Source organism: Chiloscyllium plagiosum, unplaced genomic scaffold (assembly GCF_037043375.1).
Source record: "Chiloscyllium plagiosum isolate Xiang-an unplaced genomic scaffold, Cpla_swu_hap1 HiC_scaffold_53X, whole genome shotgun sequence".
Taxonomy (NCBI): Eukaryota; Metazoa; Chordata; class Chondrichthyes; order Orectolobiformes; family Hemiscylliidae; genus Chiloscyllium; species Chiloscyllium plagiosum.
In genome coordinates, this window is record NW_028270191.1 from 20,079,868 (window position 1) to 20,104,490 (window position 24,623).

General features: G+C 47.7%; 1 protein-coding gene across 1 annotated transcript in view; it reads left to right on the forward strand.

Moving 5' to 3' along the window:
* Nucleotides 1–16,673: 16,673 nt before the first annotated feature.
* Nucleotides 16,674–24,623, forward strand: part of LOC122543421 (peripherin-like) — a 33,593-nt gene continuing 25,643 nt past the window's right edge. The window contains exon 1 of the mRNA XM_043682134.2: nucleotides 16,674–17,198. Within this exon, the coding sequence (XP_043538069.1) occupies nucleotides 16,711–17,198 (488 nt within the window). The 5' untranslated portion in view covers nucleotides 16,674–16,710. The remainder of the gene's footprint in view (nucleotides 17,199–24,623) is intronic.

The following is a 24,623-nucleotide window of genomic DNA, read 5'->3' on the forward strand; positions in this document are numbered from 1 at the left end:
CCAGCACCACTAATCCAGAATCTGGTTTCCAGCATCTGCAGTCATTGTTTTTACCAGGGCTTATCACAAACCAGCTCTGGTCGCCACACTTCAGACAGAAAGTGAGGGTCACCGAGAGCACTTGCCAGAATGACAGACTTCTGAAAGATAGGAGTTGCCAGAACAGTAAGCATGAATACACGAAAGAAAAAAATCTTCAAAAGCAATAAATTAATCATTTAAATGAGTAATTTATAGAAGGTATGATTAAAAAGTGCCAAATAGCAATGCTTCATAACAAGACCAGTTTTTGATGAAGCAGCCTAGCTAGAGAGAGGAAAAAGAATAATTTCATGATCCCCAGGGAAGAGGTTAGTGATTGGAGCCGAGCTAAGGAGTTTGGTTTAACTAATGCTGACCTGGAGTCTCTTCTAGTGGGTCACACTCTGAGCTGGCCTTGGTGGAATTCACATGAACATTGGGGTGAGAGGTGAGTTGACTTTCAGCCTGGGGGTTCCTCCTCTTATAGCCTGCTTTCCCCCGGGCCACTTTGAGCCCTTTCCCTCTTGTTTTTTCTTACCCCTCTCTATCCCCTCCCCCTTCTTTATACCCCTCACCCCTGTCTCAGTCTGTCTGTCTTACCCTGCCCCCTTGAACCTGTGGGAAATAATCCATGGGCATCTACATGACAAATATTTCCACCAGTACTGTTACCCCAACCACCATCATTTCATGTTGAAATGAGAGGGGCTAAGATTTGCCTTTCTGGAGACACTTCAGTGTAATTGGGTAAAAGGTGATTTACTTTTCAAATGAAACAAAAGAATAAGTAGCGGGTGTGAACTGGCCCCTCCCCCGCCCACCTCATGGTCACCGTCTGACTCACAGTCCCCCTCCACCATCCGACCCTCATTGTGCAATTATCATCTCCTTCCCCCCCACCTCCACAGGCCAGTGTCTCCTGGGAAGCCTCCGATTCCCAAACTAACAGCAAACGTTCACTTCACATTCTATTTTCCCTGGAGTCTGATCCTTCTTGTGTGAGCTTATGTACAGGGAATCCTACAAATGAGCTGTAAATTCATCCACCAGTAAAGCAGATGTTAGCCTGTGTGAAACATTGTGGGAGGCTATTATAATGCGGCCTGTGGGCTGGAGGTTGAGTGTCCCTTAATAAACAGTGAAGGCAGAAGCAAAATATCTGCTCAATTCATCCAGTTTTCTTTATGATGCATTGTGAGTTTCCCATTCTCACTCTCTTGAGGTTCCACACTCACTTTACTAAATCTTTTCCTTATTAGATACCTGTAGAAAATCTTTATGTTCATTTCTAGTTATATTCTTCTCTAATTTCTTACTCCTGATTAATCTTTTAGTCATTTTCTGCTGATGTTTATAGTCTGACCCAGTCACCTGATCTGTCACTCATCTTTGCACAATGATATGCTTTTTCCTTCAGTTTGATGCTTCCTTTCACTTTTTTATTTAACCATGGATCCCTTGCACAGAGTTTTTATTTATAACAGGAATATATCTAGGGAAAACAGCCCCAGCCTGTTTGACCTCTCCCGACAGCACAAATCCTCCAATCCTGGCAACATCCTTGTAAAGCTTTTCGGAACCCTTTCAAGTTTCACAATGTCCTTCCTATGGGAAGGAGACCAGAATTGCAGAGGCTGAGGGGTGAGCTAGAGGTTTATAAAATCATGAGGGGCATGGATAGGATAACTAGAGAAAGTCTTCTCCCTGGGATGGGGAGTCCAGAACTAGAGCGCATAGGTTTAGGGTGAGAGGGGAAAGATATAAAAGAGACCTAAGGGCAACATTTTCACACAGAGGGTGGTGCGTGTATGGAATGAGCTGCCAGAGGAAGTGGTGGAGGCTGGTACAATTACAACATTTAAAAGGCATCTCTACAGGTATATGAATAGGAAGGGTTTGGAGGGATATGGGCCAAGTGCTGGCAAATGGGACTAGATTAGGTTAGGATATCTGGTCGGCATGGACGAGTTGGATCAAAGGGTCTGTTTCCGTGCTGTACATCTCTATGACTCTACTTATTCTGAGTATTCGGCAATATCCCCATTAATGTCTGCCACTACACCTCTATTGAACTATCCCCTAGCCTACTATCCCAGTTCCCTACAGCTAGCTCAGCTTTCATGCCTACAGATTTGCCCTTATTTAAGTTTGAAACACAAGTCTCAGACACACTCTTCTCTTTTTGAAACAGAATGTAAAATGCAAACATGTTGTGGTTGCTGTAACCCAGAGGTCTTGAATTAATCTTATCACATGACACAAAATAACGTTGGATTGATATGAGAGAAATAAGTTTGCAGTGATAGAGCAAATAAATGGAGGACAGGAAATATTTGTGGCTGGAGGAGCTGCTCCGTTTTTGAGGTATTTTCAATGTTGGAGGTGATTTCCTTGAATTCTTGGAGCAATAATTACTGTTTTATAAGCTGCTTGAGAACTTTAGGCAAAAAAAAGATCAAAACAACAGCACTTTAAAAAAGGAGGGAGAGAGAGAAAACAGGTACAGTTGGTTCTGCTATAACACACCAGATAGCCTCCTTCTTCAGAGACCGCAATTTCCCTTCCCACGTGGTTAAAGATGCCCTCCAATGCATCTCGTCCACATCCCGCACCTCCGCCCTCAGACCCCACCCCTCCAATCATAACAAGGACAGAACACCCCCTGGGGCTCACCTTCCACCCTACCAACCTTCGCATAAACCAAATCATCCGCCGACATTTCCGCCACCTCCAAACAGACCCCACCACCAGGGATATATTTCCCTCCCCACCCCTTTCCCCAAAGACCGTTCCCTCTGTGACTACCTGGTCAGGTCCATGCCCCCCTACAACCCACCCTCCCGTCCTGGCACCTTCCCCTGCCACCGCAGGAATTGCAAAACCTGCGCCCACACCTCCTCCCTCACCTCCATCCAAGGCCCTAAAGGAGCCTTCCACTTCCATCAAAGTTTTACCTGCAAATCCACTAATATCATTTATTGTATCTGTTGCTCCCAATGCAGTCTCCTCTACACTGGGGAGACTGGACGCCTCCTAGCAGAGCGCTTTAGGGAAAATCTCCGGAACACCCGCACCAATCAACCACACCGCCCTGTGGCCCAACATTTCAACTCCCCCTCTCACTCAGCCAAGGACATGGAGGTCCTGGGCCTCTTTCACCGCCGCTCCCTCACCACCCGACGCCTGGAGGAAAAATGCCTCATCTTCCGCCTCGGAACACTTCAACCCCAGGGCATAAATGTGGACTTCAACAGTTTCCTCATTTCCCCTTCCCCCACCTCACCCCAGTTATAGAGTCATAGAGTCATAGAGATGTACAGTATGGGAACAGACCCTTCGGTCCAACCCGTCCATGCCGACCAGATATCCCAACCCAATCTTTTCACACCTGCCAGCACCCGACCCATATCCCTCCAAACCCTTCCTATTCATATACCCATCCAAATGCCTCTTAAATGTTGCAATTGTACCAGCCTCCACCACATCCTCTGGTAGCTCATTCCTTACACGTACCACCCTCTGTGTGAAAAAGATGCCCCTTAGGTCTCTTTTATATCTTTCCCTTCTCACCCTAAACCTATGCCCTCTAGTTCTGGACTCCCCAACCCCAGGGAAAAGACTTTGTCTATTTATCCTATCCATGCCCCTCATAATTTTGTAAACCTCTATAAGGTCACCTCTCAGTCTCCGACGCTCCAGGGAAAACAGCCCCAGCCTGTTCAGCCTCTCCCTGTAGCTCAGATCCTCCAACCCTGGTAACATCCTTGTAAATCTTTTCTGAACCCTCTCAAGTTTCATAACATCCTTCCGATAGGAAGGAGACCAGAATTGCACACAATATTCCAACAGTGGCCTAACCAATGTCCTGTACAGCCGCAACATGACCTCCCAACTCCTGTACTCAATACTCTGACCAATAAAGGAAAGCATACCAAACGCCTTCTTCATTATCCTATCTACCTACGACTCCACTTTCAAGGAGCTATGAACCTGCACTCCAAGGTCACTTTGTTCAGCAACACTCCCTAGGACCTTACCATTAAGTGTATAAGTCCTGCTAAGATTTGCTTTCCCAAAATGCAGCATCTCGCATTTATCTGAATTAAACTCCATCTGCCACTTCTCAGCCCATTGGCCCACCTGGTCCAGATCCTGTTGTAATCTGAGGTAACCCTCTTCGCTTTCCACTACACCTCCAATTTTGGTGTCATCTGCAAACTTACTAACTGTACCTCTTATGCTCACATCCAAATCATTTATGTAAATGACAAAAAGGAGAGGACCCAACACCGATCCTTGTGGCACTCCACTGGTCACAGGCCTCCAGTCTGAAAAACAACCCTCCACCACCACCCTCTGTCTTCTACCTTTGAGCCAGTTCTGTATCCAAATGGCTAGTTCTCCCTATATTCCATGAGATCTAACCTTGCTAACCAGTCTCCCATGGGGAACCTTGTCAAACGCCTTACTGAAGTCCATATAGATCACATCTACTGCTCTGCCCTCATCAATCTTCTTTGTTACTTCTTCAAAAAACTCAATAAAGTTTGTTAGACATGATTTCTCACGCACAAAGCCGTGTTGACTATCCCGAATCAGTCCTTGCCTTTCCAAATACATGTACATCCTGTCCCTCAGGATTCCCTCTAACAACTTGCCCACCACCGACGTCAGGCTCACTGGTCTATAGTTCCCTGACTTATCTTTAGTGCCCTTCTTAAACAGTGGCACCACGTTTGCCAACCTCCAGTCTTCTGGCACCTCACCTATGACTAACAGTTCCAAACATCCAGCTCAGCACTGTCCCCATGACTTGTCCTACCTGCCTATCTTCTTTTCCACCTATCCACTCCACCCTCCTCCCTAACCTTTCACCTCCATCCCTACCCCCACTCACCTATTGTACTCTATGCTACTTTCTCCCCTCCCCCACCCTCCTCTCATTTATCACTCCACCCTGCAGGCACTCTGCCTGTATTCCTGATGAAGGCCTTTTGCCCGAAAAGTCGATTTTACTGCTCCTCGGATGCTGCCTGAACTGCTGTGTTCTTCCAGCACCACTCTAATCCAGAATCTGCTATAGCTCAGTAGTTCTGTTCTCATGCAATCCCGTGTAATAGCGGCACCATTTAAACTAATGGGCCAGAATGGCGTTATAACTAATACACGCTTTAAAAGTTTGTTGTTTAGAGACAGTATCCGCAATTCGTCAATCATGTGATAGCAAATTTGCACTAACAAAACTCGCATTATAGCAGTACAATGTGTTCCATGTGGAAGGTGTAACAAAATGGAGCAGTCAAGCCACAGAGTTGTCTGACCAGACAGTGATCCTTCACAGCTGACTGCTGCTGTTTAGTTTCAAGTACCTCTGGAGTTCGTTCTAAGAAAAATAAACAGTGAAATTCTGAGGGACAATTTTTTTGCCAGAGGAAGTGGTGGAGGCTGGTTACAATTACAGCAGTGCAAAGGCATCTAGGTGGGTATATGAATGGGAAAGGTTTAGAGGATTCTGGGCCAAACGCTGACAAATGGGAATAGATTTATTTAAGATATTGCGTCGGCATCATCAAGTTGGGCCGAAGGGTCTGTTTCCATGCCGTACAACTCTATGTCTATAGGTTTGACAGAGAAAAGGCTTTGACTTGATGGCCCAATTGACTTTCCTCTCTGCCGTAATGACTATGAATCTTATATAACACCTTTCACAACCACAGGACACACCAACAGTAACTGAAATTGGGGTTGGTAGCATTGGTTATCCAACTGTCCCTTTCAAAGAAAAGCCTTAAAAACTCCATTAATATCAGAAATGAACTCAGAAATCTGAAAAGCTCCAATACCCAGGACTAACTTCACTCGACCTCAAATAAGCCCAGAATAGATGGCAGGAATCTCTACTCTGTCTGTTCTGCAGTCCATCTTTGCCCATGCAATAATTGAGCGCAAATACGCCGGCCAATCTCAGAATTCTCGACGAGGTCGAAAGATATGATAGGGTTTTGAGGCATTCTGCAATACTAGCTTGTAATGAAGAGACCGAGTGTGAGAGTGTTTAAGAAACAAGACTCTGCATCGAAGGAAGGTGCCCACACACTTTGGAAAATCTCTCCTTTCAGTTTGGCATTCCAGACTTGCAGGAGATTAGGAAGATTGATGGTCACACACGCCGTGGTACTGAGGAGCTGGAGGAAACATCACAATAAACAGTCACATTCAGCACCCATTTACAAGGACAAAACATCTGATTTACTTCTGAAAGTGAACCTCTGCATTGGGAGGAAGGAAGGATTGTACTAACATTTGAAATAAATACTTTGGAGGCTATTTGCTTGTTTGCTTTTGCACTGGTGTTAGTCTTGGTATTAGTTTGTGGAATTCTGGTAACCAGCTGGAGACCTGATGCCATGTACCTGTCTTTATGTGGGATTATGTCGGATGGATGGCCTTGGATGAAGGCCATTCTATCCATCCAGGAAATGCCAATGTTTATGCTCCACTGCAGCCTCTTCTGAACTTTGCGAATCTGAATCCAGCATTGTAACCCCCTCCCCTTCCTTGTTTCACCTCCCCTGTGATACAAACCTCCACATTCTCTGAGTAAAGAACCCTGTCTAGATTAGAGTGGTGCTGGAAAAGCACAGCAGGTCAGACAGTATCCAAGGAACAGGAAAATTGATGTTTCAGGCAAAAGCCCTTCATCAGGACTGAAGGCAGGGAGCCTCCAGGGTGGAGAGATAAATGGGAGGGCGGTGGGGCTGGGGAGAAGGTAGCAAAGAGTACAATAGGTGATTGGGGGTGGGGGCAAAGGTGATAGGTTGGAGGGGAGGGTGGAGTGGATAGGTGGGAAGGGAGATTGACAGGTAAGACAGGCCATGAGGATGGTGCTGAGCTGGAAGGTTGGAACTGGGGTAAGGTGGGGGGAGGGGAAATGAGGAAACTGTTGAAGTCCACATTGATGCCCTGGGGTTGAAGTGTTCCCAGGCAGAAGATGAGGCGTTCTTCCTCCAGGCGTTGGGTGGTGAGGGAGTGGCGGTGGAGGAGGCCCAGGACCTGCATGTCCTCGGCAGAGTGGGAGGGGGAGTTGAAATGTTGGGCCACGGGGCAGTGGGGTTGGTTGGTGCGGGTGTCCCGGAGATGTTCCCTAAAGCGCTCTGTGAGAAGAGTGCCTAAAGAAGTCATGTTCTCATTTTCTCTATTCCCACTCCTCTGTTCTAAACAATACTTAAATGTGGATCTAGTCTCGGCGGCCAACTCCAGCCACGCACTCTGTAGTCCTTTGTACGAAAAGATTTCTCCTTCTCTCGATCTGAAAATACTTCCAACTAATGTGAAGTTGACATGGTCCTCAGTTGAGAACCCTCAATCACTGGGACACAATCTGTTTCTATTAGTACTATCCTAACTCATCATAACCATCAATGCTCCTCTCTATGAGAAACAGCTCCAATCTTTCTTCAAAATGTAGTTGTGACTTGTACTTCCTCACACCAGGAAACATCCCTGTGAATTTGCTTCATAGTAAGACTCCAAAGTGGAGAGTGGATTTGTATCATTGTGAGTCTCCTCTGTATCCTCTCTATTCCCTCAACATTCTTCCAATTGGAGGCCAAATTGCAGGTGACTACAACTGCAGTTTTATAGAGGTTTTATCTCAACATTTATATTTCATACCTCTTGGCACAATACCCAGCATTCCATTAGTTTTTATTTGATCCACTTAATGTCATGCGAAGCTCAACTTCCAAATCCCTCAGCTGTTCTATATCGCTGAGCCTAGCCTACGTCAATACAATTGATTCTTAAGGTAAAAAGATAGCACCTGACACTTATAGATGTTGAATTCCATCTGCCATATTTTTACTGCTATCTTGTCATCTCTCCTTACAGCTTCCTTGATCCTCAGAATTATTTACTGTGCTTCCTATTTTTTACTGATAAATTTAAATGTCAGTCCCTCTAATCCATATCCAAACCACGGCTGTACACAGTGATCGGAACTCTGAAGGACTAATCATCGTTTCCAACTGAAACTGTCTTTAATTTCTGTTCTCTTGCTCTCTTTAAACAATTGGTGATCCAGTTTTCTGCCTCCCGATAATCCCATGCCCCTTACTCGCTTCCAGCGATCTACTGTGTACCCGGTCAAAGACAACAAAGACAGAAGCTGCTGCAAGAACTCAGCAGATCTGGGCAGCACGTGTGAAGAGAAATCAGAGTTAACGTCTCAGGTCGAGTGACTTTTCCTCAGAACTTGCCAAAGGCTTGTTCTAATGCCCTACCCACCACATCCATTGCATCACCCCATCCCCATAGCAGCTTGTTTAGATTAAACATCTTTGCAGTGTGGAAACAGGCCCTTCAGCCCAACAAGTCCACACCCACCCTCTGAAGAGTAACCCACCCAGACCCATTCCCCTACCCCATCTTTACCCCTGACTAATGTACCTAACATTTAGACAGCCAATTCACCTGATGTGCACACCTTTGGACTGTGGGAGGAAACCCACACAGACATGGGGAGAATGTGCAAACTCCACACAGTCACCCGAGGCTGGAATCGAACCCAGGTCCCTGGCGCTGTGAGGCAGCAGTGCTAACCACTGAGCCACCGTGCTACCTTATTGCCACCTCAGAATCTATCGCGACTCTGGAGCAGGAGTTTCCTCTCTGAAGTCCATGTTGGCTGTTTCAAACAATTTTCTCCTCCTCTACATATTTCATAATTTAATCTTTAATTATTAAAGATAGCCGAATCATGCCTACTACAGATATTAAACTCTAACGAGCTGATACTGCATTTCTTTTTTGTGAGAAAGCACATTACATTAGCCAATGATCCCAGAATACATCTGCATAATTCGAACTCCTGAAATGGAACTAACTCTCCTCTCCTCAGTTATCTTTCTATCAATACACTTAGAAAAGACCTTTTTGCTTTCTGTGCTTTTGAACATTCATTATCGACAGCAAAGGTTTGGACGTAGGGCTGGAGGGGCGGTGTCCAAATTTTCCAGCTTTACTTTGCCACATTAACTTTGAATGTTTTCAGGGCACAGGTAGATAGATTGTTGATCAGTAAAGGGGTGAAACGTTTTTGAGAGCGGGTGGAAATGTGGAGTACTGTGATCAGCCATGATCTTACTGGATGGCAGAGTAGTGTTTTTGCGGGTGTTGAGGGGCGTGTTTGAGTAGAATTCTCCAGCTTCCAATTCAAATGTTTACAAAACAGGAGGCTTAGCTCGGTTTAGATAAGGTTGAGGCAAAAGAAAAGCCACTCCCAATAGCTAATTGCACATGGTGTTAGGCAACGGATACACAGAGATGCACAGCACGGAAACAGACCCTTTGGTCCAACTCGTCCATGCCGACCAGATATCCCTTGTCCCATTTGCCAACATTTGGCCCATATCCCTCCAAACCCTTCCTATTCATATACCCATCCAAATGCCTCTTAAATGTTTAATTGTACCAGCCTCCACCACATCCTCTGGCAGCTCATTCCATACACGTACCACCCTCTGTGTGAAAAAGTTGCTCCTTAGGTCCCTTTTATATCTTTCCCCTCTCACCCTAAACCTTTTCCGTTTTGTTCTGGACTCCTCTACCTAGGGAAAAGTCCTTGTCTACTTACCCTATCTGTGTCTTTTGTGATTTTATGAACTTCAAAAGGTTACCCTTCAGTCTCCAATGCTCCAGGGAAAACAGCCCCAGCCTGTTCAGCCTCTCTCTCTATAGCACAAATCCTCCAACCCTGGCAACATCCTTGTAAATTTTTTCTGAACCCTTTCAAGTTTCACAACATCTTTCCCATAGGAAGGAGACCAGAATTGCACGCAATATTCCAAAAGTGGCCGAACCAATGTCCTGTACAGCCGCAACATGACCTCTCAACTCCTGTACTCAATAGTCTGACCAATAAAGGAAAGCATACCAAATGCCTTCTTCACTATCCTATCTACCTGCGACTCCACTTTCAAGGAGCTATGAACCTGCACTCCAAGGTCTCTTTGTTCAGCAACACTCCCTAGGACCTTACCATTAAGTGTATAAGTCCTGCTAAGATTTGCTTTCCCAAAATGCAGCACCTCGCATTTATCTGAATTAAACTCCATCTGCCACTTCTCAGCCCTTTGGCCCATCTGGTCAAGATCCTGTTGTAATCTGAGGTAACCCTCTTCGCTTTCCACTACACCTCCAATTTTGGTGTCATCTGCAAACTTACCATACCTCCTATATTCACATCCAGGTCATCTATATAAATGACAAAAAGCAGTGGACCCAGCACCGATCCTTGTAGCACTCCACTGGTCACAGGCCTCCAGTCTGAAAAACAACCCTCCTCCACCACCCTCTGACTGTGAGGAAGAACGTCTTTGATGCATCTCTATCAATCTTGCCATATATTCACATGGGCATCTACTTTCTGTATTCCTATTTGCTATTTTTCAACACTTTATATTTTCCCTGGAGATCATGGAAGCAAATATGTTAGCAAAGTGAAGAGGTATGAAGACAGATGCATGAACAGGCAGGGAATAGAGGAATATGGACCACGTGCAGGCAGATGGGATTAGTTTAGAATGGCATCGTGGTCAGCACAGACATGGTGGGCTGAAGGGCCTTTTCTGTGCTGTACTGTTCTTCGTTTCCTTTCTGGGATCACTGGTTCCCACATCGACCTGGAAGAATTTTCTTTCTGTTCTGTAACCTCTTCCACTCACTCCAAACTGTCTCTTGTCCCGGCATCCAGCGGTTACCCCTCTGTGAGTCTATCTGGACTTGAAAAGGGATTGTGGCCTCCGTCTGGACTCAGATTCCTATTCTGACTGTATTCCTCCAGTTGAATTGGTCATTTCCGCCCTCTCCAACTTCAGCCACTTGCTCTGGATGTTTCTGCTTCTATTTTCAGATCTGCAGCTGCTGGGCTTGCAGAATCTCAATTAGAGACACTCCCTGCAGTTGTACCTGTCTGGGCTCATACACCTGGATTGGGCACCCCATACCCCTCTACTGGCACACATCTGGTTTGGGCACCCCATACCCATGTACCAAGCATACACCTGGATTGGGCACCCCATACCCCTCTACTGGCACACATCTGGTTTGGGCACCCCATACCCATGTACCAAGCATACACCTGGATTGGGCACCTCATACCCCTCTACTGGCACACACCTGGATTGGGCACCCCATAACCCTCTACCTGTTATACACCTGGAACAGGTACCCTATACCCTTATACCTGGCACACACCTGGAATGGGCACCCCATACCCTTATACCTGGCACACACCTGGAATGGGCACCCCATACCCTTATACGTGGCACACACCTGGAATGGGCACCCCATATCCCTCTACCTGGTATACACCTGGAACAGGTACCCTATACCCTTATACCTGGCACACACCTGGAATGGGCACCCCATACCCTTATACCTGGCACACACCTGGAATGGACACCCCATACCCTTATACGTGGCACACACCTGGAATGGGCACCCCATATCCTTATATATGGCACATACCTAGAATGGGCACCCCATACTCCTAAGGCAAAAGTGAGTAGTGCAGATGCTGGAAACCAGAGTTTAGATCAGAGGGTGCTGGAAAAGCACAGCAGGTCAGGCAGCATCTGAGGAGCAGGAAAATCGACGTTTCGGGCAAAAGCCCTTCATCAGGAATCATACCCTTATACATGGCACACACCTGGAATGGGCACCCCATATCCTTCAATCTGTCCTGAACTGCCAATCGTGCTGTGGATTGTATACTTATAACTAAAGTTTATGTTATAAGACCAGAAGCCATAGGAGCAGAAATTAGGCCATTCAGCCCATTGAGTCTGCTCCGCCATTCAATCATGGCTGATACGTTGCTCAACCCCATTCTCCTGCTTTCTCCCCGTAACCCTTGATTCCCTTAAAACTGAAGAACCTATCTACCTCAGTCTTAAATATATATGTTGCCATCAACATAGTTTTCAATATAATGTCTCTTTCCCGTTTGGTCTGGTACACCGTGTAAAACCCAGGCTCCTGTATACTGTGTAAAACCCAGGCTCCTGTACACCGTGTAAAACCCAGGCTCCTGTATACTGTGTAAAACCTAGGCTGCTGTGAGCTGTGTAAAACCCAGGCTCCTGTACACTGTGTAAAACCCAGGCTCCTGTACACTGTGTAAAACCCAGGCTCCTGTACACTGTGTAAAACCCAGGCTCCTGTACACTGTGTAAAACCCAGGCTCCTGTACACTGTGTAAAACCCAGACTCCTGTATACTGTGTAAAACCTAGGCTGCTGTGAGCTGTGTAAAACCCAGGCTCCTGTACACTGTGTAAAACCCAGGCTCCTGTACACTGTGTAAAACCCAGGCTCCTGTACACTGTGTAAAACCCAGGCTCCTGTATACTGTGTAAAACCCAGGCTCCTGTATACTGTGTAAAACCCAGACTCCCAGACTCTGGTCCCGACTCCTCATGGGTTTCACTCATTTCTGAGACCAGTCAGATCACGAGAGGAGGTAATATTTGCCTCAATGTCCTGCAGGTCAGAAAGCGAAACAAGAAGGAGCCCAACTTTAGGCTCTGTTCAATTTATTGTGACTCCAGCAGGAAGGCATTTGAGGATATGTGATGGCTTCCACAGAGGGTGTTCAGCCTCCCGCACAGTAGTGGATGCCCATGGTGAAAGGAGAGCTGTCAGTACCAGTGGAAACGATGCCTGCTGTGTGTCAGGCCTTGAAGACACGCAAGAGATGAGGGAAGAAAGCATTTCAAGGAGTGCAGAGATGGGACATTTTCCTGGATTTCACACAGCTCATAGGAGCCTGGGTTTTACACAGCTCACAGCAGCCTAGGTTTTACACAGTATATGGGAGTCTGGGTTTTACACAGTATACAGGAGCCTGGGTTTTACACAGTGTACAGGAGCCTGGGTTTTACACAGTGTACAGGGGCCTGGGTTTTACACGGTGTATAGGAGCCTGGGTTTTACACAGTGTACAGGAGCCTGGGTTTTACACGGTGTACAGGAGCCTGGGTTTTACACAGTGTACAGGAGCCTGGGTTTTACACGGTGTACAGGAGCCTGGGTTTTACATGGTGTACAGGAGCCTGGGTTTTACACGGTGTACAGGAGTCTAGGTTTTACACAGTGTACAGGAGCCTGGGTTTTACACAGTGTACAGGAGCCTGGGTTTTACACAGTATACAGGAGTCTGGGTTTTACACAGTGTACAGGAGCCTGGGTTTTACACGGTGTACAGGAGTCTAGGTTTTACACAGTGTACAGGAGCCTGGGTTTTACACAGTGTACAGGAGCCTGGGTTTTACACGGTGTACAGGAGCCTGGGTTTTACACAGTATATGGGAGTCTGGGTTTTACACAGTGTACAGGAGCCTGGGTTTTACACGGTGTACAGGAGTCTAGGTTTTACACAGTGTACAGGAGCCTGGGTTTTACACAGTGTACCGGAGCCTGGGTTTTACACGGTGTACAGGAGCCTGGGTTTTACACAGTATATGGGAGTCTGGGTTTTACACAGTGTACAGGAGCCTAGGTTTTACACAGTATATGGGAGTCTGGGTTTTACACAGTATACAGGAGCCTGGGTTTTACACAGTGTACAGGAGCCTGGGTTTTACACAGTGTACAGGAGCCTGGGTTTTACACAGTATATGGGAGTCTGGGTTTTACACAGTGTACAGGAGCCTAGGTTTTACACAGTATATGGGAGTCTGGGTTTTACACAGTATACAGGAGCCTGGGTTTTACACAGTGTACAGGAGCCTGGGTTTTACACAGTGTACAGGAGCCTGGGTTTTACACAGTATACAGGAGCCTGGGTTTTACACAGTGTACAGGAGCCTGGGTTTTACACGGTGTACAGGAGCCTGGGTTTTACACGGTGTACAGGAGCCTGGGTTTTACACGGTGTACAGGAGCCTGGGTTTTACACGGTGTACAGGAGCCTGGGTTTTACACGGTGTACAGGAGCCTGGGTTTTACACAGTGTACAGGAGCCTGGGTTTTACACAGTGTACAGGAGCCTGGGTTTTACACGGTGTACAGGAGCCTGTGTTTTACACAGTGTACAGGAGCCTGGGTTTTACACGGTGTACAGGAGCCTGGGTTTTACACGGTGTACAGGAGCCTGGGTTTTACACAGTGTACAGGAGCCTGGGTTTTACACAGTGTACAGGAGCCTGGGTTTTACACAGTGTACAGGAGCCTGGGTTTTACACGGTGTACAGGAGCCTGGGTTTTACACAGTATATGGGAGTCTGGGTTTTACACAGTATACAGGAGCCTGGGTTTTACACAGTGTACAGGAGCCTGGGTTTTACACAGTGTACAGGAGCCTGGGTTTTACACGGTGTACAGGAGCCTGGGTTTTACACAGCTCACAGCAGCCTAGGTTTTACACAGTATACAGGAGTCTGGGTTTTACACAGTATACAGGAGCCTGGGTTTTACACGGTGTACAGGAGCCTGGGTTTTACACAGTATACAGGAGCCTGGGTTTTACACAGTGTACAGGAGCCTGGGTTTTACACAGTGTACAGGAGCCTGGGTTTTACACGGTGTACAGGAGCCTGGGTTTTACACAGTGTACAGGAGCCTGGGTTTTACACGGTGTACAGGAGCCTGGGTTTTACACGGTGTACAGGAGTCTGGGTTTTACACAGTATACAGGAGCCTGGGTTTTACACAGTGTACAGGAGCCTGGGTTTTACACGGTGTACAGGAGCCTGGGTTTTACACAGTGTACAGGAGCCTGGGTTTTACACGGTGTACAGGGGCCTGGGTTTTACACGGTGTACAGGAGTCTGGGTTTTACACAGTGTACAGGAGCCTGGGTTTTACACAGTATACAGGAGTCTGGGTTTTACACGGTGTACAGGAGCCTGGGTTTTACACAGTGTACAGGAGCCTGGGTTTTACACGGTGTACAGGAGCCTGGGTTTTACACAGTGTACAGGAGCCTGGGTTTTACACAGCTCACAGCAGCCTAGGTTTTACACAGTGTACAGGAGCCTGGGTTTTACACAGTATACAGGAGTCTGGGTTTTACACGGTGTACAGGAGCCTGGGTTTTACACAGTGTACAGGAGTCTGGGTTTTACACGGTGTACAGGAGCCTGGGTTTTACACAGTGTACAGGAGCCTGGGTTTTACACAGTGTACAGGAGCCTGGGTTTTACACAGTGTACAGGAGCCTGGGTTTTACACAGTGTACAGGAGCCTGGGTTTTACACAGTGTACAGGAGTCTGGGTTTTACACGGTGTACAGGAGCCTGGGTTTTACACGGTGTACAGGAGCCTGTGTTTTACACAGTGTACAGGAGCCTGGGTTTTACACGGTGTACAGGAGCCTGGGTTTTACACGGTGTACAGGAGCCTGGGTTTTACACAGTGTACAGGAGCCTGGGTTTTACACAGTGTACAGGAGTCTGGGTTTTACACGGTGTACAGGAGCCTGGGTTTTACACGGTGTACAGGAGCCTGTGTTTTACACAGTGTACAGGAGCCTGGGTTTTACACAGTGTACAGGAGTCTGGGTTTTACACGGTGTACAGGAGCCTGGGTTTTACACGGTGTACAGGAGCCTGGGTTTTACACAGTGTACAGGAGCCTGTGTTTTACACGGTGTACAGGAGCCTGGGTTTTACACGGTGTACAGGAGCCTGGGTTTTACACAGTGTACAGGAGCCTGGGTTTTACACAGTGTACAGGAGCCTGGGTTTTACACAGTGTACAGGAGCCTGTGTTTTACACAGTGTACAGGAGTCTGGGTTTTACACAGTATACAGGAGCCTGGGTTTTACACAGTGTACAGGAGCCTGGGTTTTACACAGTGTACAGGAGCCTGGGTTTTACACAGTATACAGGAGCCTGGGTTTTACACAGTGTACAGGAGCCTGGGTTTTACACAGTGTACAGGAGCCTGGGTTTTACACGGTGTACAGGAGCCTGGGTTTTACACGGTGTACAGGAGCCTGGGTTTTACACGGTGTACAGGAGCCTGGGTTTTACACGGTGTACAGGAAGGGGAAAAGGACCCAGGACAACTCTGACTAGCGGTGCTTTCGTCTTTTGTTCCTGTTCAGAGGAAGACTCTGTGACCCCAGGAGCCTGTGCTCCCTTTGCCGTTGTGTTGAGCTCATTGAAAGTGTGGAGGGCTTGGACGCTGTCCCTAATGGAGCCACAGAGTCCCATTCACTTCTGGACTCAGAGAGCTGTACAGCTTCAGTCCAACCCGTCCATGCCGACCAGATATCCCAACCCCAATCTTGTCCCGTTTGCCAGCACTTGGCCCGTATCCCTCCAAACCCTTCCTATTCATATACCCACCCAGATGCCTTTTTAAATGTTGCAATTGTACCAGCCTCCACCACATCCTCTGGCAGCTCATTCCATACACACACATCCTCTGATTTGGAGTTTAATACCAGTCTTTGGTTGGTGGGGAGAAAGAAATCTGCAAACTTTTTGAAAAGCGACGTGGGGATGCAGGAGCACCTTCAATATTATTTCAGTTCTGACCCTCTCTCCCCACTGACCAGGGGGCGGTGTGCCATGGGCTGGGATTGAACCGTGAGCTTCAGGCGTGGCCAGGCTGGGCTCCCTATATAAGGAACCTGAGCAGCTCCATCCCTGCAGTGGGCTCGCCTTAAGTCACAGCGGCATGTCTTCCTACCGTGTGAGCACCGCCTCTTCCAAGAGGAGTTTCGGGGGAGCCTCCATCTCCCCTATCTCCGGCTCCCGGCTGCTCAGCTCGCCTGCAGCTTTCCTGAGGACCAGCACCGGCTCCTACCGGCCCCGGTCCAGCACCCCAGCCGCCAGGAGTTACCTGGACAGGGCGGACTTCTCAGTCGCCGATGCCCTCAGCCAGGAGTTCCTGACCACCCGGACCAGCGAGAAGGTGCAGCTGCAGGAACTGAACGACCGCTTCGCCAATTTCATCGACAAAGTGAGGGGCTTGGAGCAGCAGAACGCGGTGCTACTGGCCGAGCTGAGGCAGCTCCGAGCGAAGGAGCCGAGCCGAGCCGGGGAGGTCTATCTGCAGGAGGTCAGGGAGCTGAAGAGACAGCTGGAGCTGGTGGTCAAGGACAAGGACCGGATCCAGATGGAGAAAGAGAACTTACTGGATGATCTCCAGAGCTGCAGACAACGGTAAGAGAACTCTTGCACTGGCCCCTGTTGTTTTCAAAGGGAGAGAGAGAGAGAGAGAGAGCACAAACTCTTTCTGTTATTGCTCGTTTTCCAATGCTGATTTGTTCCTGCTCCCAGCCCAATCCAATGGTCAACTTGCATCATTTACTGCAGGGTTGGAGAGTTTGCACTCCTCCTTGTAACGGGGGGTGGAAACGTTGCACAATGTAGGGAGATATGGGCGAAGCAAAGAGGGAGATGGACGTAAGGAGGGGGGGGGGGGGGGGGGGAGAGGGGAGATGGACAAAGTTGCAAGATGGACAGAGTGGGGAAAAGCCACATTGCAGGGATGGGGGAGCTCTGCAGAAAGCAGGGGTGAAAGGTCATTCTTCTCAGTCTAACCTCGAATGTTTGATCCATGTCAGATTCTTGATGAAGGGCTTATGTTTAAAACATGCTGCTGCTCGGATGCTGCCTGATCTGCAGTGCTTTTCCAGCACTACCCTCTCAACTCGGCATGTTCTATCACTCTACAGATGCTGGAGATCAGAGTCAGAGTGTGGTGCTGGAAAAGCACAGCCGATCGGGCAGCATCAGAGGAGCAGGAGACTAAATGTTTCCGGCATAAGCCCTTCATCAGGAATTAGAGTCATAGAGATGTACAGCACGGAAACAGACCCTTCGGTCCAACCTGTCCATGCCAACCAGATATCCCAACCCGATCTAATCCCACCTGCCAGCACCCGGCCCATATCCCTCCAAACCCTTCCTATTCATATACCCATCCAAATGCCTCTTGAATGTTGCAATTGTATCAGCCTCCACCACATCCTCTGGCAGCTCATACCATACATGTACCACCCTCGGCGTGAAAAAGTTGCCCTTTAGGTCTCTTTTAAATCTTTCCCCTCTCACCCTAAACCTATGCCCTCTAGTTCTAGACTCCCCGAAAAGACTTTGCCTATTTATCCTATCCATGCCCTTCATAATTTTGTAAACCTCTATAAGGTCACCCCTCCGCCTCCGATGCTCCAGGGAAAAAAGCCCCAGCCTGTTCAGCCTCTCCCTATAGCTCAGATCCTCCAACTCTGGCAACATCCTTGTAAATCTTTTCTGAACCCTTTCAAGTTTCACAACATCTTTCCAATAGGAAGGAGACCAGAATTGCACGCAATATTCCAAACGTGGTCTAACCAATGTCCTGTACAGCCGCAACATGACCTCCCAACTCCTGTACTCAATACTCTGACCAATAAAGGAAAGCATACCAAATGCCTTCTTCACTATCCTATCTACCTGCGACTCCACTTTCAAGGAGCTATTAACCTGCACTCCAAGGTCTCTTTGTTCAGCATCACTCTCTAGGACCTTACCATTAAGTGTATAAGTCCCGCTAAGATTTGCTTTCCCAAAATGCAGCACCTCATATTTATCCAAATTAAACTCCATCTGCATCTTCTCAGCCCATTGGCCCATCTGGTCAAGATCCTGTTGTAATCTGAGGCAACCCTCTTCGCTGTCCACTACACCTCCAATTTTGGTGTCATCTGCAAACTTACTAACTGTACCTCTTATGCTCGCATCCAAATCATTTATGGAAATGACAAAAAGTAGAGGGCCCAGCACCGACCCTTGTGGCACTCCACTGGTCACAGGCCTCCAGTCTGAAAAACAACCCTCCACCACCACCACCCTCTGTCTTCTACCTTTGAGCCAGTTCTGTATCCAAATGGCTAGTTCTCCCTGTATTCCATGAGATCTAACCTTGCTAATCAGTCTCCCATGGGGAACCTTGTCAAACACCTTACTGAAGTCCATATAGATCACATCTACTGCTCTGCCCTCATCAATCATCTTTGTTACTTCTTCAGAAAACTCAATCAAGTTTGTGAGACATGATTTCCCACGCACAAAGCCGTGTTGGCTATCCCTAATCAGTCCTTGCCTTTCCAAATATATGTACATCCTGTCCCTCAGGATTCCCTCTAACAACTTGCCCACCACTGAGGTCAGGCTCACTGGTCTATAGTTCCCTGGCTTGTCCTTACCACCATTCTTAAACAGTGGCACCACGTTAGCCAACCTCCAGTCTTCCAGCACCTCACCTGTGACTATCGATGATACAAATATCTCAGCAAGAGGCCCAGCAATCACTTCTCTAGCTTCCCACAGAGTTCTCGGGTACACCTGATCAGGTCCTGGCGATTTATCCACCTTTAACCGTTTCAAGGCATCCAGCACTTGCTCCTCTGTAATCTGGACATTTTGCAAGATGTCACCATCTATTTCCCTTGTAAGTTTGATTTCTGTGTATGAGTTTTGAAGAGGAACCCGAGGGAGCTGGCTGGATCAATCACTGTGAAGAGGACAAGTGACCTAATTCTGTTGTTAAAGAGTCAAATTCTGAACCCGGTTGACAACAGGCACATTTGTTGCTTGGCGCAGGCGTGGTAACACCGATGCAAATGGAATCCGTGCACCCACCCTTGCACCGCGGAGCAGGGAGGTGTGAAGGTGTGGTGGTGTTTCCCTTCTCGGTGAGTTCTCAGCCATGCTGCCTATGGGACAGGACTCCCCGCAGAAATTCAGGAAAGAGACTGGGAATGGTGAAGTAGTGGGGAGGGGGTGCTGAGTTCGGGTGGGGCGGTGGGATAAGGGTGAACTGAGGCAACCTAACGCTTTCCCACTGGGAGGGGAAATTGGAAATCAACGAGTCCAGAGATTTATTACTCACTGCTGGAGCAAGTGGGACTAGAAACTGGGCCTCCTGGCTCAGAGGTGAGGGCACTACCATTGCACCCCTTTAGTGGGCTAGAATAAGCTCACTTGAAAGGTCTAGGATCGGGAGAAAGTGAGGACTGCAGATGCTGGAGAGTCAGAGTCGAGGGTGTGGTGCTGGAAAAGTACAGTAGGTCAGGCAGCTTCCGAAGAGCAGGAGAATCGACGTTTCGGGCAAAAGCCCATCATCCAGCTATGATCAATCAATTTAAACATAGAATCACTACAGTGTGGAGATAGGCCATTCAACCCTACAAGTCCACACCGACCCTCTGAAGAATAACTCACCAGACCCATCCCCCTACACTTAACCCTGACTAATGCACCTAACCTGCACATCCCTGAACGCTATGGGCAATTTAGCTTGGCCAGTTCACCCAACCAGCACATCTTTGGACTGAGAGGAAACCGGGGCACCCAGAGGAAACCCACCCAGACACGGGGAAAACATGCAAACTCCACGCAGACGGCCGCCTGAGGCTGGAATTGAACCCAGGTCCCTGGCACTGAGGCAGCAGTGCTAACCACTGAGCCACCGTGCTGCCTAATGCTGAAGAGACGCATGCTGTCTGTCTTCTAGATGAGGTGACTTTGTGGCAACAGTCAACCCCTCAGCGCATTGGCTCAGATTTTGTGATTAAAATGAACAGTGAGGCTACCAGCACAATTAACAGCAGACCACCTCGCTGGAAGTGAAAATGAATTTGTCCAAGTGCAGATTCACAGTCCTTCAGACTTTAATTATTACTGGAGATTTATTGAAATAAACTTTTTTTTTCTGTCAGTCTTTTTTAGTCCCTTTTTTTTCGTAACACATTCATGATGTAATTCTCTTTGTGTTGCATTCTGCACTGGATTTGGCATAAGTACTCTCTGACTCGGGCTCTCTCTGCTTGGTTGGTTGAGAAGGCACATTATTGCTTCCCCTGTTCACACAAGTTCCAAGTTGATAGGGTTGTTAAGGTGTATGGTGTGTTGGCTTTCATTAACAGGGGGATTGAGTTTAAGAGCTGTGAGGTTATGCTGCAGCTCTATAGAGCCCTGGTTAGACCACACTTGGAATATTGTGTTCAGTTCTGGTCGCCTCAATATAGGAAGGATGTAAATGCATTAGAGAGGGTGCAGAGGAGTTTTACCAGCATGCTGCTTGGATTGGAGGGCATCTCTTATGAAGAGAGGTTGAGTGAGCTAGGGCTTTTCACCCTGGAGAGAAGGAGGAAGAGGGGTGACTTGATAGAGGTGTACAAGGTAATAAGAGGCATAGATAGAGTAGATAGCGAGAGACTTTTCCTAAGGGCAGAAATGGCTGTCACGAGGGGTCATAATTTTAAGGTGATTGGACGAAGGTATCAGGGAGATGTCAGAGATAAGTCCTTTATGTAGGAGTGATGGGTGCATGGAATGCCAGCGGTGGTAGTAGAGTCAGAGACATTAGGGACATTAAAGTGACTGCTGGACAAGCACATGGATGGTTGTAAATTGAGGGGTGTGTAGGTTAGGTTGATCTTAGATTAAGATAAATGCTCAGCACAACATCATGGGCCGAAGGGCCTGTACTGTGCTGTATTGTTCGGTGTTCTACATCCTGCAGAAGACAGCATGCAGATATTGATTTCAATTCAGCTCTGCTACGACCATGTCAGTTCATGGTTCAAGTGGTCGCACCACTTGTCTCTGGGTTCAGGTCTCTCTCTTGGACTTTCAGTGCAAAATTCGAGGTTTTTATTCCATTGCAGTCCTGAGGGAGCATTGTGCTGTCGTGTGAACGAACCGTTCAACTCAGATCCCAGCTGTTTGCTTGGGTGAACGTGCAAGGTCCCACTGCATTGTTTCAAAGTAGAGGCAGACAATTGAGTCCAGTGTCTAGGTCAATATTCATCCCTCAATCAACATCACACAAGAAATAATTTGACTGGTCATGATCACAGAACCAGGATGAGAGTGGGGCTGGAAAAGCACAGCGGGTCAGGAGAATCGATGGTTCAGACAAGACCCCTACAGTGTGGAAGCCAGCCATTTGGTCCATCAAGTCAACACTGAACTCCAAAGACCCACCTCCCTATCCCTGCAATTTCCCCTAGCCTGCACACTATGGGGCAATTTAACATGGCCAATTCACCCTAACCTGCACATCTTTGGACTGTGGGAGGAAACCGGAGCACCAGAGAACTCCACACAGACAGTTGCCTGAGGCTGGAATTGAACCGGGGACCCTGGCGCTGTCAGGCAGCAGTGCTAACCACCATGCTGCCCATATATTGCTACTGGGGGGGGGTTTTGCTGAACAGAAGTTAGCACTGATGTTACAATAGTACCTGTTTGGCTGCAGAGCACTTTGAAATGCCTGGTACTTGTGAAAAGCGTGACAGAAATGCAAGTCTTTTATTCTCTCCAGGTTCTCTGGAAAAAGCCTGGGGGTAAGTTTTAAGTCGTACTGACCAGCTGGCACCATTCTTTCACCCAGGACCACAAAATCCGGGCGATTCCATTTCATCGAGATCGTTCTAAACCGAAACATTTCAAAGCCAAAGTGCTGCAAAAGCGAATTATTGAAGGCTGGAACTCAATCCACGAAGCTAAAAGGAAAATTGGCTTCAGCTTTAGTCTGTGTATCATTTAAATTGAAAGTCTTTGCTGGTTGTGGAAGATTTTTGATGGGGCCATTGTTTTAGTCTGAATATGCAGACGCATTGTGGTATCAATTAACCATATCTGGGCCACTTGGTTTCTTTTATTTTCAGCATAAAGTGCACTCCATCCCTCATTCTATCATTTCATTCTTTTCCCCCCGCTGCTCAGAGCGGGTTTTGAAGTGTCACTCTCCAACATGGCTGCACATGGTCCCATTATGTTCTAAAGTCAGATGCTGATAAAGCATAGGCTTGGCTTTGTTGGCCTTCCATTGAGAAGGCTGTGGTTCAAGCCTCACCTCTGGGAGTTACGCCCATTTTGAAGTTTGCGTCACATATCGACTGGGTGTATCAAGGGCTTTTTCCACTGGAGCATAGGAGGTGGAGAGGTGACCTTTATAGAAGGTTATAAAATCATGAGGGGTATAGATAGTTAATGGTAGCTGTCTTTGCTCTAGGATGGGGGATTTCAAGACTGGGGGCACACTTTTAAGGTGAGAGGAGAGAGAGAGAGTTTAAAAAAAAAGACATGAGAGGCAAATATTTTACAGAGGGTGGTTCACGTGTGGAAAGGACTTAGAGTCATAGAGATGTACCCTTCAGTCCAACACGTCCATGCCGACCAGATATCTCAACCTAATATTGTCCCATTTGCCAGCACTTGGCCCATATCCCTCGAAGCCCTTCCTATTCATATACCCATCCAGATGCCTTTCAAATGTGGCAATAGTACCAGCCTCCACCACTTCCTCTGGCAGCTCATTCCAGACACGCACCACCCAAAACGTGGCCCTTAGGTCTCTTTTATATCTTCCCCCCTCACCCTAAACCTATGTCCTCTAGTTCTGGATGCCCCCAGCCCAGGGACAAGACTTTGCCTATTTACCCTATCCATGCCCCTCATGATTTTATAAACCTCTATAAGGTCACCCCTCAGCCTCCGACGCTCCAGGGAAAACAACCCCAGCCTGTTCAGCCTCTCCCTGTAGCTCAAATCCTCCAACCCTGGCAACGTCCTTGTAAATCTTTTCTGAACTCCTGAGGAAGTGGTGCATGTGGGTACAGTTACAATGTTTGAACAACATTTGGATAAGGACATGAACAGGAAAGGTTTGGAGGGATATGGGCCAGGAGCAGGCAGGTGGGGCTAGGTTAGTTTGGGATTATGTTTGGCATTGACTGGTTGGACTGAAAGGTCTGTTTCTGTCCTAAGTTGACTGCCCCATGCAAACATCAATCCAGTAGTGAACTGATATTGTTCTGTGTTTGTCAAGAACTGAGGAGCACTTTTATTCACTCATGGGACATGGGCATCACTGGCTGGGCCCAGCGTTTATTGCCTGTCCCCAGTTACCCCCTGAGAAAGCAGTGGTGAGCTGCCTCCTTGAACTACTGGTGTACTGACACCCACAATGCCCCTAGGGCGGATATTCCAGGATTTTGACCCAGTGACAGTGAAGGAACGGCGATATATTTCCAAGTCAGGATAGTGAGTGGAGGGGAACTTGCAGGGGGTGGTGTTCCCATGTATCCGCTGCCCTTGTCCTTCTAGATGGAAGTGGTCGTGGGTTTGGAAGGTGCTGTCTGAGGAGAGTTGACCTAATAGGACCTTGTCCAGTGGAGATGTTGAAATGATTTCCTTGGCGTTTTGCAGGCCACAGTCAGGTTCTGCTAGCCCTGCAGTTTGGAAACAAGGGAAGCCACATTGACAAAGACTTAAACCAACTGCTCTGAATTCTTCAGCCCCCATCACGGCCAATACTGTTAGGTTTCTGATGGCCAAAGATAGCAACACGATACCATCAGTCATAAACATGTTCTACAGACTTCCTCAGGAGAAAGTGAGGACTGCAGCTGCTGGAGATCAGAGTTGAGAGTGTAGCGCTGGAAAAGCACAGCAGGTCAGGCAGCATCCGAGGAGCAGGAGAATCGACGTTTTGGGCAAAAGCCCTTCATCAGGAATGAGGCTGGTGAGCCAAGGGGGTGGAGAGATAAATGGGAGGGGGGGTTGGGGCTGGGGGGGAACAGAGCTTTTCCA